The sequence below is a fragment of the Trematomus bernacchii genome, unplaced genomic scaffold (assembly GCF_902827165.1).
Source record: "Trematomus bernacchii unplaced genomic scaffold, fTreBer1.1, whole genome shotgun sequence".
Classification (NCBI taxonomy): Eukaryota; Metazoa; Chordata; class Actinopteri; order Perciformes; family Nototheniidae; genus Trematomus; species Trematomus bernacchii.
The window spans coordinates 614,280-628,900 of NW_022987772.1; the positions used below are offsets into that span (position 1 = coordinate 614,280).

General features: G+C 38.2%; 1 protein-coding gene across 23 annotated transcripts in view; it reads right to left on the reverse strand.

Annotated features, from left to right (window-relative positions):
- ppfia1 (PTPRF interacting protein alpha 1) overlaps nt 1-14,621 on the reverse strand; it is a 68,364-nt gene that overhangs the window by 13,276 nt on the left and 40,467 nt on the right. For 7 of the 23 annotated variants that reach the window (XM_034148931.1, XM_034148929.1, XM_034148927.1 and 4 more), the window contains exons 15-22: nt 12,695-12,700; nt 11,321-11,544; nt 10,514-10,745; nt 6,190-6,314; nt 4,516-4,688; nt 3,144-3,237; nt 1,885-1,896; nt 530-611 (exon numbers count right to left, since the gene is read on the reverse strand). In XM_034148931.1, coding sequence (XP_034004822.1) covers nt 530-611; nt 1,885-1,896; nt 3,144-3,237; nt 4,516-4,688; nt 6,190-6,314; nt 10,514-10,745; nt 11,321-11,544; nt 12,695-12,700 — 948 coding nt within the window. The remainder of the gene's footprint in view (nt 1-529; nt 612-1,884; nt 1,897-3,143; nt 3,238-4,515; nt 4,689-6,189; nt 6,315-10,513; nt 10,746-11,320; nt 11,545-12,694; nt 12,701-14,621) is intronic. The other 16 variants (XM_034148932.1, XM_034148933.1, XM_034148930.1 and 13 more) reach the window with 6 other exon arrangements.

The window sequence follows — 14,621 nt, forward strand, 5'->3', positions numbered from 1 at the left end:
GCTGACAAAACAAGGCATTGCACACAAGCAGAAATGAAAGAGTAGAAATACCAATACCAATATCAAGGTGTAAAAATACAAGTAAATGTGCTGATGCGTTAATGTGCCCACAGCTGGCAGAGGAGAGACATTAATAACATGAGACATTTAATTAAGTAAGAATACCAATACCAAGGTGTACAAATACAGGTAAGTGTCCTGGTCCATTAATGTGTTCATCACAGTTGATTGGAATGACCTTATATACTGATATTTTAACTATTTTCAAACATGTTACAAGTTTTAACAACATGACCCACTTTGTATGGTTTTAGTCAATCCTTACATATTAGGATAACATGTAACATAATGCAATATATTATCTTTTCACTTGATAACAGATTTTACCATCATACCAGGAATGTACTATACCTGGCAACCAGTATCTGGCTATAAGTGTATGATCTTTAAATCTGGTTAATATAAAGTACAAGTATTGAATACAAGAATCAAGTATAAAAAAGTAGCTTAAAATGTGTGTGTGTCGTACCTCCAGCCACACCACCACAGTCGGTCCGTCCCACTGAGCGAAAGGCAGGCCCTGCATACGAGCTTCCTCCAGCAGCTCATGCCTGAGACACAGAATTTATATTAAAAACAATACCCAAAAACACTTTACTTGCCCTAAAACCCCAAAACATACATAAAAACACACCAAAATCCATCAGAAAGTCCCAATATGCACACTATCAAGTCCACGTTTGGAGCAGATATGCACACTGACCCAGAGACATGCAGACTCAAACAGAGAGCAGGAGTTTGAGAGAAAACAGGAGAAACCCAGGAAGACTCAAAACAGACACATCTGGAAAACGTCTGACAGAATGGCATTCATTAAAAGGTTTAATATGTTACTGTTCTGCATGAAAACCATTTGATCTACGTTGTGTACTTACATAATCCTTAATGTTTCTAACCATTTTCAAACCTAGACATTCTGTTTGTTTGATTTACTCGTCTGTGGTCATCGTTGTGTTTTTCTGCCTGGAGATCTCCAAAATGTGTGTATTGTTACTGTTTAGATTGAGTTACTTGTATCAGCATACAATTACAAATGGTGCATTTTAAAGTATTACCAAACTACTAACAAAACTCCTCGTCCTATCCAGGTTTAACCAGATGTTTTTTCGTTAAGCCTCTCGGAGATGACTGGCTTCAGGTTTGAAAAATTATTAGTCAGAAGCGTTTTCTCCCAGAACCAGTGTTTAGAGAGTCCACTTAGAAAGCCGTCTTCAGTGTGAAGGCATTCATCTACAACTGTAACATGCGTAAAGGGAAGTATTTAGGGCAGGAAAGGTATCTTTAATTCTGTACATCCATGACATGCACATTCTCTGTCTGTATTCAAAACACAATGCCATTTAGCAGACGATATCTGGAGGAAGTTATTTTTAATTCACAGGCATGGAAACAAGCCCTAACAGAAGCTATTCAATGATGGCCACTAGATGGGGCTGTTTGCTGCATATCGCTGATAAAAACAAGCCCACAGTTAGCATGTTCTCAACTAGCAATTAGCTTCAATTTGAAGACTTTTTTGACAGAATAATGGACGAAAAACCTCAGAAAAAACATTATTTCCGTTATCTCTCCGGTAGTTTCAGTGCATCATGCTCCAAAAGGGAAAACTGTGCCCCTCACTAAAACTCAGCACAAACACATTCCTGTTAGTTAAGCTCCTCTGTGGAAAGCAGGGTAAAGAGCAGCATGGACAAGCCATCAAACATTCGGAGGGGACAGAAGTCAGGGGTCCGTCAGAGAGTTACTGGTGAGGGTCAACGTGAAGCCGGGGGTGGAAAGAAGATAAAAGCAAAGCAGCAGAAGAAGCAACGTGAACCGACTTACCCTGTCTTTGGACTACACATGGAATGAGAAGGGGGTGATAAAAAAGAAGCAGAGGGACGATGACAAAACAATAAAGAGACAGAATGAACTGAGCTACATGGAAGCAAAAAAAAATGACATTTGTAGTATATTTGCACAAAATTAAACGTGAAAGTGGAGGAAATAAAAACGTGATTGGGTGAGCGATGGAAAGAAGATGGGCTGATAGAGTGAGCGTGAGCCAGGTGGCAGGGAGTGATAGATTAACACTGGCTATAGAGTGGTGCAGGAATGAGTCCTACAACCTGGGAATGAGTCCTACAAGTCCTACAAGCTGAAGAGATTTCTATTCTACTACATCAAATACGTCCGTAAATACCCCACTGGGGAATTAAAAACGGCGGTTGCTAACAAGTGTCTAAATGAGACGAATAAACGTCATCACGGCCAACATTAGCCGCCTTTAGCTTAGCGGTGGAGACGTGAAGTCATGTGACCGGGCTGTAGTTCCTTTATAGCCCAACATTAGCCGCCTTTAGCTTAGCGGTGGTGACGTGAAGTCATGTGACCGGGCTGTAGTTCCTTTATAGCCTAACTTTGGCTTTTTATTTAAAAAGATTATAAAGTGGTGTTAATATGTGGAGATTATCCTGCTGAACAAAACATGTTTAATTATTATAAACGTTTCAGATTATTTTCTGCAATAAATCAAAATAACAAGGAGAAATCCCATTGGACCAGGAGATGATGCTTTCAGGGTCAGCATACAATAATACGTCATCACACCACTCTATAGGCTTGCAGTTTTCAAGACTTTTCAAGGACACGTAATAACATTTCTACACAAATTGTAATTATTGAATGGAAATTAAACAGGAACCTTTTTTCTATCTCAAGTAGCTGCCATATTTACTTTTAACACTTCAGACTACATTATAGCCAATATGTTGTCCTTTCTTATTAACAAAATAAAAAGCTTTAGAAGCACTTAAATCACTCTGGCTTTAAAGCACAAGGGGAAACCAGTGTCTCATTTGTTAGTGCATTTGATTATAAACTCATTTCTTGATGCACATTGGAAACACAGTGAGGAAACACAGGTATACAGTCTACAAACTGCATTCTTCTTCAATTACCGAAACAAATTGTCATCAGAGCGACACACACATATTAGAGCTAGGCACGTCCACAGCTGGAGAAAACATTTTGCGTTATTTTACATTATGTAGAAGGTTGACCACAGAACAATTATTTCACAGTGTTCAAAAGAGGAAACTCACTTCTTCTGCAGCTTCCTGTTCTTCTCTGCAGGACCCCCCAGGGTGCCCATCCCTAAACCGTCTTTAGGAGAGCCCTCCGCCTCAGGAGTGCCCGCTGCAAACACAAACACAATGTCCAGAGATATAAGAGGGACACAGAGATGCTGTGAGCATGAAGTTCATTTAAAGAGAGACCTGCTGTGATGCAGTGATTCTCCAGGTGTGGCATTCGGGCATCTGTGATTCATTACCAATTGTAATATATTTACATTTTAATAACTTTGAATAGTTGATAAATTATTGATATTTATTTGAATCTAAAAAAGTGTATATTTATTTTCCCACCATGTTCCTATTGAACATTTCAACCACGTAAAATGCAGTTGAGGTGAATATATAGATATTTAAGAACATAGAGTTGCTGTAATTACTCATACAAATAGGGAAGAATTAAATAAAAATAAGAGTGAAAAAAGGTGCTAACATTTTTCGATTAAATCAAACATCTGTATGACAAATGGAAATCTGATAATCAGTGACAAATTGTATATTATTTAGAATAATCCCAATGTTACGTATACAAGATTGAAACTAGGGCGGTTCGATTATGGCAAAAATGATAATCACGATTATTTTGGTCAATAATTGATATCACGATTATTAAATACGATTATTCATTGACTTGGATTCAAAACATCCATTTATTGAACTTTAAAACAAATACAAATAATTATTTGAACAGTATATTTTTAACTGTTGATTACCCTGAACGTATAATTCAACTGAAAAACCAATACAAAAATAAATAAAATTAATTAATTAATTTAAATAAATAATATCAAAATAATAAATACCAATAAACAAGATCAACAAGCACTTCCACAAGCTACTAAACATATATTGATATGATAAATAAAAATAAATTAGACAAATACATTTATTTTTTTCCGATTATGTTGTTTTCGTAATTGTGGCAAGCCAAAATCGTAATTGCGATTAAAATACGATTAATTGCACAGTGTTAATTGCAGCTATTAAATGGTTTAGTTGAATACTCGATTCTGATTGGTCAATTCAGAACACGTGACACGTTGTTAATCCAGAACAGACAGACCGCTGTCAAGGATTTATTGACAGTTGTTAAGGACGCTCAGAAAGAAGTTCGGTCATGTAACTGTTTTTCAAATGTAACAGTTTGAAAAACAGTTAGTTAACATCTTTCAATTTCTCTTGTGTTTTTATTTTACATAATTAAGACTTCACAAAGGGTAGAAAAGTAGTCTTGATGAGGGGGTACCGGGTATATTCTATATCTTGCAAGGGGCTTTTAGCTTGAAAACAATGTAACCCTATGCTGTAGTTCTGGATTAAAGCCCTGTGTTCGGGGTCTGACCTTGGTTGGGGGAGTCCTTGCCGGGGATGCTGGGTCGGCCCTTCTCCTTCTTCCCAAAGAGGCGTCCGATGGAGGACTTGATGCTTTTCTTCTTGGCCGCTTTGTTCAGAGAGTCCTGGCTGCTGTTGCTGCTACTCGGGTTGCTGCCCTGACCGTCCTGCAGCCCGGAGAGACTGGGGGGAGGAAGAGGGAGAGAAGACTCAGAGAACAATAATAGTAGACAGGGACACAGATTGAAGAGGTACGGGTTAATTGTGTTTACGTAAAGTGAGACTAAAAATGTTATTTTCACATATTTTTTCAATGACTATGAGAAGGGACAGCAACAACGTAATTAAACACTAACTGTGACAATAACAACACGCAATATTGTTGAATAAGAAAGACTTTAACTAGGGCTTGATATTTAATCGAAAAATAAATATGGGACTATTGGCAATATCTAGATATCAGTAAGCACAATATGTTTTCAAGGTAAAATATGTAAAATTATTTGAATGAAGTGTAGTTGAGCTGACCCAGAAATCAACGGACTTAATACTATAAATATAAAAATAACATCTTTGTTTGTTACAGATACTTTGAAAAACATGTATCAAATTCATCAGGGTGATTTTTTTTAATGATAATGTGTATAATTTGTTTAAATGATCATCCCTCCAATATTGTAAATCATATTGCAGTAATCATCAGTAATCAAATTGAGAAGGTGGACAAAAAGAAAACTGAACAAGTTTGACTTGCTTAGACTGGTAATCAACTAATACATGACAAATAAACAAGAAAAGGTCGACTCAGTATGATTATAGATAGCTCCCAAAGATATGTGACTGTTATTTTGTATATATTGATTGTCTTGCTTTTATTTATGTCTTAATGTGTGCATATGTATAAATGTGTCTGTTGATTGTGTATATATATATATATATATATATATATATATATATAGGATATACATATTTGTATACATACTTCTATATATATATATTTGTATGGGATATTTTGACAATAACGGTGCGTCCACACAGCAGCGTTAAAAAAAATCTTGAAACGCTTCTGCCCATTCACTTTGAATGGGGTGACGTCACTTTCCCTCACTTTTCGCCGAAATGCATTGTGGGCAGGCGAGCGGAGATTTTCAGGATTTTCAGGATTCAAAGTTGAACAATGTTCAACTTTTGAGGCTGAGGTGGAAGCGTCAGCCAATCAAATCCCGTGTACGCAAATCTGACAGTTCAAGCTCTAGCCAATCAAACGGCGTGTATGCTGGGAGAGACATACCGCAGGTCATTTCCTCATATTCCAAAAAATGGAGGAGAAATTAGCGGTAGGGAATCAATCACCCGGTGCTTTATGACCAGTCCCTATTTACCTACCGGGATACAAACCGGAGGAGCCAGGCATGGAGGGAGGTGGCAGAGACAGTGGTATGTTTTCGCCTGTTTTGGGGAGTTTATATCCAGTTTACTTCGGGCTTTTTTGCTTCGTATGTCGCGAGCGGGAGATTCATGTGATTGGTTGCTCGCAAAAAATCCTCAAGCTTCAGATACGCCCACCTCCAAGATTTTTTTAACGCTTCTGTGTAGACGTACCGTAAAGTTGACTTTGACTGACTTGATTATTGAAAAAGAAAATTGGTCAGAATAATGTCAATATGTCAAAAGTAGGTCTCACCCTCGGATGTCTCTGATGTCCTCGTGGCTGGAGGCGTGTCCGGCGTCTCTGTTGAGGCGCATGGAGCGAGGCGTGGTGGGGGGGGACGTCTCACAGTGGATCGTGGCCTTATCGTCCTGAGCAGACTGAGAGGGGGAGACGAGTTCAAGAGAGAGATTACTTTATTTGCTCCGTACAGATAGTAGGGAAGTAAATAAACACAAGAAAGAAAGAAATTCATTTAAGTTATTCATCAAGCAGCTACACTCACAGTCTGTAAACACACTTTGTTGTTATATATATATTTTTAGTTTCATCTTAATTTGTCTGATGTAGGAATTCTTAAAGTGTCTTTTTGTACAAAATAATAATAATAAGGATACCAATAAATATTATCTTTAAGTCTTTAGAAAATCAATAAAATTACATAAATAATAATATTATCAATATCATAGTTCCTCTTGTTATTATTTCTTTATCAAAGTGAGATACAATAAGATTCCTAGCACACTTCAAAAGGAATTCCATAAAATGACTAACATTTTTTTTGACATGCAGAAAATGTGCGTCCTTTTTACTTGAATTACTTTTTAAACAATTAATCAGTTATCAAAATAGCTGCAAATACATTTTAACATTAAAATGGCTTGTTTTCAGATCTCAAAGCTTTCATTTGACTAAACTGCAAGACCAAGAAACACCTTTGAGATGCAGAACATGTGTATTATTGTTGCTTACATTTGTTTTAAACCAATCAATCAGTAATGAAAGTGTTTTCAATCTAATTATCAACCAATAACTAACCATCCTTTTTGGCTCCAGAATAACAAAACAGATATGAGAACATATAAATAAATTCTCCTCTGTGAACCACCATGGTGAACGTAAACAAAACAATGGCCACAAACGTTTTTCACAAAGAAAAATCTAATGTTTTAAACACAGATTGTAGAGGATTGTTTGGGGGATGATGGGGGGGGACAGACACGGACAGAGCCTAGGGAAGCGTTTCTCTAGTTTACCTTCCTGCGGTGCTTGCGCAGGTCACTAGGCTGAAGCGTGGCAAAAAAAAGGAGAGAAGAAGAAGAGCCGTTAGTGAGACGCACGAATCAGAGCAGCGAACAGAAACCAAGCCATGCACACAGAGCAGAAATCACAACAAGACATCAGTTACTGGGGGGAACGAACACACACACACACACACACACACACACACACACACACACACACACACACACACACACACACACACACACACACACACACACACACACACACACACACACACACACACACACACACACACACACACACACACACACACACACACACACACACACACACACACACACACACACACACACACACACACACACACACACACACACACACACACACACACACACACACACACACACACACACACACACACACACACACACACACACACACACACACACACACACACACACACACACACACACACACACACACGTCTGTAGGAGCACCAGAGACACTGCAAATCAACCGAAGTCAGGATGGGTGCAGACTAGTAAGAAATCAGAGGGAGGAGAGGAATTATAGCCTCGAGGAAATCGAGTTGAAAAGCAAATAGCCGAGTAGCTAGCTTCTAATGAACACCAATCACAGGTGACAGGGCGGTGAGCAGGTTAGCTGAGATGCTATCTGATTGCTTTCGCTTTATGGGGTTTTCCACTCAGGCCCCGAGGCAGCGTAACCCCTAATTTTACGAAGCAGTTTGACTCATATTTTCCACTGTGCACCTAAAAAAAGTGGGAAGGGTTTCTTTCCCCTGCTGCATTCCTCACAGGCCTGGCATTAGCTGAGCAAATAAACCGTCAGCGTGCCACATTTCTACGCTGGTTTTTCTTGCCCCCAGGAGGAAAATACCTAATCGCTCATTTCCTCTGACTCACCGAGAGTAGCGAGGAAGAGATTAGGAGCTATAAAAGGAAACAGGAAGAGGAAATTGAGAGAGGGAGGAGAAATGTATTTAATTACCCAAAATGCTCCTTTTTTGTTAGGAATGTTTGACTAGTTTCACCAATGCCTTTAAGATAGATTCCATAGTTTATCAATGTCCCTCTCATGTCTGTAATGTTTCACAGCTGTGGTTCAGTATACTTTATGTCAGTGAGCCAGCTTTTCACTGCAGTAGTTTAAAAACAGCTGGATTGGAAAATAACTGCAATCATGGGAATGCACCAGGATTTCATTTTGTATCTATACATTCAACAAATAAGACTCGTAATGGAAAATGCTGACAATTAGTAAAGATTTACGAGCCATAAATCTAACAAGGACTATAAAAAAGGCTGTTTCCACATTTCCACTAAAATGAATTGATATGTTTTGAAACGGTGTTTAAAAATGACTGGATGCCACAGAGGAGTTGACTTTGAAAGGTTAATACCTTATACAGGGTATATGCAGGAATCCTGAAGTCACATGTAATGCCTTTTAAGACCTTTTTTAAGACCCTTTCCATACATTTTAAGACCTCATCGCCACTTCGAGTTTTAACCGGTTACATTTACTATATACAGTATTGATTGTCCTTCCTCCTTATCTTCCAACCATTTGGACGCAGACTTGCATTTCCCCATAACTATGTTGTTTAACAACCGGCGTAAACGGACCTTCGCGCGCTATCAAGCAGTGAGCGTGCGATGTCCTGTTCTGATGACGTCAAACCCAACGGGATGCCATAAATAAACTACACAGAATCACGCTACACACCTACGCAATGATTACATTCAGGCAGACTGTAGAATACAACCTCTTTGGACCATTTATATACTTATTGAAAACAAGCTACAAAATGTAATACCTTGAAAAATGCCGTTTAATACTTTTTAATAGCCTTCATTTTCGCTAAATTGATTTATTAACTTTTAATACTTTTTAAGACCCCGCGGACACCCTGTTATAACACACTGCAAAATAACAAAATATCCTACAATACATTATCTTTTTCCATTCTGCAGTCTATCCCAGAGGAACATGCACCTATTTTAAACACCCACTACTCAGGTGTATGTGCAAAAAGTAACTTAATGAAGAACAATTGTATTTCCTTATTGTTTTGTGATTTCATTAGTGATCTGTAGCTATTGAAAGGTACAATATAAACCATTGTACTGCTGATAATAAGGGAACGTCTTTAAAGCAAATATGTATTAATTTAATTACCTAATACAACCTGCTTCAAGTACACTGTGTTCCGAGTTTCACAAGTTATTTCTGTGCCGTTATTCTCAAATCAGAGTGATGTGTTGAGCACACAGCGGGGGGGGGGGGAAAGAGTCCTGTATGTTTTTGGAGATATCAAATGGAAAATCACGGAGAGGAAGAGGCAGACTGCACCCACCCAGGGAGGAAGAGGAGGAGGAGGAAAGTTCTGCAGGTACCTGGAAGTACGGTGCATAGCTATGTGCCTGAGGGCCAGCTGCAGCACAGGGCAGGTAAGTGACTGTCTGCTGGATGATGTACGGGTCAGAGCAATACTGCTACAGCGAGGGGCATCACATACACATGGTTACACACTCTCACACACGGTTACACTCTCACACGGTGTTAGTACACTGACCACACTGAGGTGAGGAGATAGCATCAATACAGAAAGGTAATATGGAAGGCAAACAGCGTAAATATAGTACAATTCCAGGGTTCGTACAACTTTTTAAATGCATTTTAAATTAACCTGAACATAAGGCTCTCCATTATTTTTGACACATCTAAATTGTTTCTATAACTGCAAGAAAATAATAAATAAAGTTTACAGAACTACTGAAGCAGTCAGTGTGTGGCGTCACCGCTTGTGTTTTAATCATGATTATTTAATTCTTAACTAGATCCATGTGAAACTTTATTTCAATAAAATGTACATTTTGTAAAAAAGTTATAATTGTTATACTTAGTTGTTTTTAAACGCTGCAAAAATCAAATCTAAAAACAAGCATTTTCAACATTTAAAAAGGATTATATTACAATTCAAGATATGTCTAAAAATGTTTACGTAACGATTAAATAAAAAGCATAATAAAATACAAGGACATTCCTAACCTTGACAACATAACGATTAGAATCACGAATGTTGCAAATGTTGTGTACGAACCCTGCAATTCAGCCTAATGTAATCACCAGTGTTTCAGAGACTGAACAAGCGATCTTAAAAACGGGACTTAATGTGTTATTATTTACATGGAGCTGAATTTCAGACTTGATCTGACCATGTAAGTATTATCGTATCGTATCGTATTAGGTGATGCGTAGTATCGATGCTGGTAGATTAAAAACACGTGAGAGTGAGGAGAGTTTTTACCAAGGTCATGACCCCCATGCGGTCCAGCTCTCTGTTGGGGCTGCGGGGGACTCTGCGGGGGGTGGAGCTGCCGGAGCCCGGGGGGGAGCCGCCCAGCGAGGACCCGGCACACAGGGAGGGGGGGATGGAGCTCATGGAGCGGAAACGACCTCCGAGACTCTCCCCGCTGCCGACACGACACTCAATCTCCTCCGCCCGGATCGCCGTGTTCTCCTTCTCCTCCTGGATCATCCTGCAGGGATTAAGAGGAGGGAGCAGATGGAGAACTTATTATATTATTCTATATTATTATAACTATTCAATCCAGATTCTGTATTATTCTGTAAATTGTATGTTGAGTATTCTATAGATACTCTTTAGAAATATCCAGAGACTGTATATTTAGTGTTTATTAACATTTTGTTTTGAACTTTTGTGCAATGCCGTATTAAACTGCTGTTACAAAATAATTAATAATACTTTGGGATACGTAAATCTAGTTGTATAGTTGTGATTTATCTAATCTAATGGTGATTGATGAAAAATATATTCAGAGTATTGCAGCAAGGTGCAAAAATCCACTTTAGAGGATAAAATAAAAAGATCTGACTTCAAACCATTGCACATAAGAAATAGTACTTTGTGGATGTGTAGCTAATGAATTGTCATGTGTATGCTAATAGGTCGTTTGCATGTCAAAAGTAACTCTAATTTACTGGAGAAAAACTACATTATTTCATTTACATTTAGTAAAACAGAAGTACAAAAGAATGGAAATACTCAAGTACTTGAGTAAATGTACTTAGTAACTTCCCCCTGTGCCTGTACCTGATCTCGTTGTTGATGGCGTCCAGCTGTTCCTGCAGCATGAGGGCGAGGGTCTGAGCGTCGGCCTGGCCCCCGGGGGACAGCATGTCCACAGAGCTGAACATCGTCTCTCTGTCCTCCTCCAGGTCCGACGCGTCCATGTCGCTTTCGAACGCCTGCGCCACGTTAGCCAAGACGTTAGCTTGCTGCATGCGCTCCCACTCCTGCTCGTTCAACGTCTGCACCTGGGGCAACGACACGGAGAAGATGGAGGGAGAGACACAAAGATTAAATGATATTGAAGGCAGAAAAAGGTTTAAAAGACAGTGAAAGCAGGCAGGACAGTTTCATCCCACCGGCCATAAGACTGTTAAACACCTGAACTTTTGAAAGAACATCCATAACATTCACCTGTTTGTATATATCAATATTCCAATTACTGTATATAGACTATAGATGACAGTAACACATGCGTCACTTCCGGGCAAAAATGATGGCTCCGCCCACTTTTGGGGGAAAACAAAGCTGTCATTTGAATGGCGGTCAATACAAATTCTGAAGTTTTTGCCAATCCGATCAGAAATGTAAGAAAACCGTGGATCTTTGGATCTTCAAAGAGCCCGATTACGATGGCCAGACAGGCAAACAATTAGATTAAATCATTGGAAATCGACGATCGGGCTCGATATATGGTTAGATATAGCACAAATGACAATAAAAGCCTTGAATCTTGAATCAGGAGGGAGATGTTTAATTTTGTCTTAATTTACATTATTATATGTATATATTTATAGTCTGTTCTCGTACATATCATATTCTATTTACATGTATATAGACTTTTTGCACTACTTTTTATTTTTGTATTTTATGTTGCATTGTTGGAGGAGCTCAGGTCAGAAGAATTTCAGATTTCTATTTTAGAAATCCACATTTCGAGAGAAATTGAGAAACTGGGATCGACGCTAGGCATAAAGATACCGACAAACATCTTGATAATTGATTAATCATTAAAGAAACTGCTATTTGAAGTCTCTAAAATCCAAAAAATGTGCTGTTCACTGGGTGTTATATCAGATCACAGTGGATATCTTTGGATTTTAGTCTGAGAAATCCACATTTTGAGAGAATTTGAGAAACTGGGATCGATAGACAAAAATACAGACAATTATCTGAATAATTGATTAATCGTTAAGGAAATAGCCACTATTTTATTATATATGTTGCATTGTTGGAGGAGCTCAGGTCAGAAGAATTTAATTGCCATTTCTACACTGTAGCTTTGTGCATATGACAATCAAACCTTTGAATCTTGAAGGAGAGGTTTAGAGGCAACTGGAGTGTTTTCATTAATGCATCACAGACAAAATCATGGTTTACTCCTCCTCATTCACTTACATGTCGCTGAAGTCCAGAGAGGAAGCAAACAGAGAGAAATGGAGAAGAAGAAAATCATCAAAAAGAGCTCAAACATTAAACAGGTAGAGGGGGGGAGAGGCGGCATGATGCAAACAACACATTGAGACGACAACACGTAAACAACACTCAAAAAAATCTTCATTTCCAAACATAAAAACATTAAGTCAATTTGTGTTTATTACTGTTTTATATTACATTACATATTTTATATATTTCAAATCAATGTTTTGACTGATGAAATCAATATGTTGGGACCGTTTAATAGTCAGGGTTGGATTATTTTTAAGGTATTTGGTTAGGTGATTTTTAGCTTGTAAGATATATTCAAAATATTGTCTCTTTAGCTCGTCAGCCCCTATTTTCAAGCTTCACATTGTTTATCTGGGTGTCTCATTTCACAATTCTTAACCTTGCCTTGTGATCTTTCTTGTACTTTTAAACTGCATGTGAATAAAAAATAATGTAATAGTTTTTTTGTTTTTTTTTTAAAATAGGAAATGCAAATCATCTAGAGGCGAAGTCCCTCCCTTTCCGGTGGACCTCCATGGGACCTTATTTAGGAAAAAGTATGCATTGAAGTCAATGGAGAGAGAAAGATTATCTTTCGATCCCGTTGGAATTGTGCCACGAATTACACATATGATGTTTGTCAATTTAAAAGATAATTTTGCAAGTAAAAAATAAACTTGCAAAAGTTAAAATGTGTCGTAAAACTGTGAAGTAACACTTTTTGTTTGTGTGAAACCGCTCAATGAACTACATCTCCCGTCTCGCACCACACACCAAGACGGCCGTCACGTTGGCACATTTCACTTCTTTCTTTCAGAATGAGGCGAAAAGTATTAAAAGAGGTGAAAATCACTCAAAGTCTGGGCATGTTGAGAGCTGTACATACACACAAGGGGAGTTAGTCGGTTCCTAAGAGCCAGCATGCGGGACCGGGATTCTGGGATTTGTAGTCTTTCTAGTTGCGTATTTTTCATAGTCTTATATTTCAACAGTTTTACAACAAACTGTGACTTTTTTGACACGGAAATTATTGTTTAAGATTGACAAACATCATATGTGTAATTTGTGGCACAATTCAAACGGGATCGAAAGATAAGTTTTCTCTCTCCATTGACTTCAATACATAATTTTTCCGAAATAAGGTCCCATGGGTCGGAAGTAGATGGGCGTGACTTCGCCTCTCTATAAGTACCAACCATGGTCACACAGGTATTCTGTATCTCTTTCTTTCTCTTTTTACAAGATACTACATTAATCATCTAACTGTAAGCCACAATTATATGGAGAAATAAATTCATTCTGCCAGCTGCATGGTGTATCCCTTAATGCATGCTTCTTGGGTAACATTAAGCTGTCTTTGGCTCTTTTCTTGCTGTAACAAATGCAAATGTCCCCTCTGTCGGACGAATAAAGGTATTCTGATTCTGATATAAAGCTTGGGATCCATTTAGCTTAAATCCTATCTTATGTTCCTAAGTGTTTTTTTAATTTACACTTCAGCAGCACTTGCTGTTGTAGCAAGACTGGGTTGGGTTATTTTGAGGGGATTTGGTCAGGTGATTTTTAGCTTGTAAGATGTATAACAAACATTTTCACTTCAGCTCGTCAGCCCCTATTTTCAAGCTTCAAATTGTGTATCAGGGTTTCTCATTTCTTTATTCTGCCTTTTGACTTTTCTTGTGCTTTTAAACTGCATGTGAATAAAAAATAATTACATTACATTTTAAAGTACCAACCATGGTCATGTGATTTCTGTTTCTCCTACTTTCTCTTTTTACAAGATGCTCCATCAATTGTCTAAGTGTAAGCCTAAATTATAAAGACAAATATGCTCATTCTGCCTCCCTGCATGTCGTATCCCTTAAACATCAATAGAGGAAATATAAAAAGAGATCCA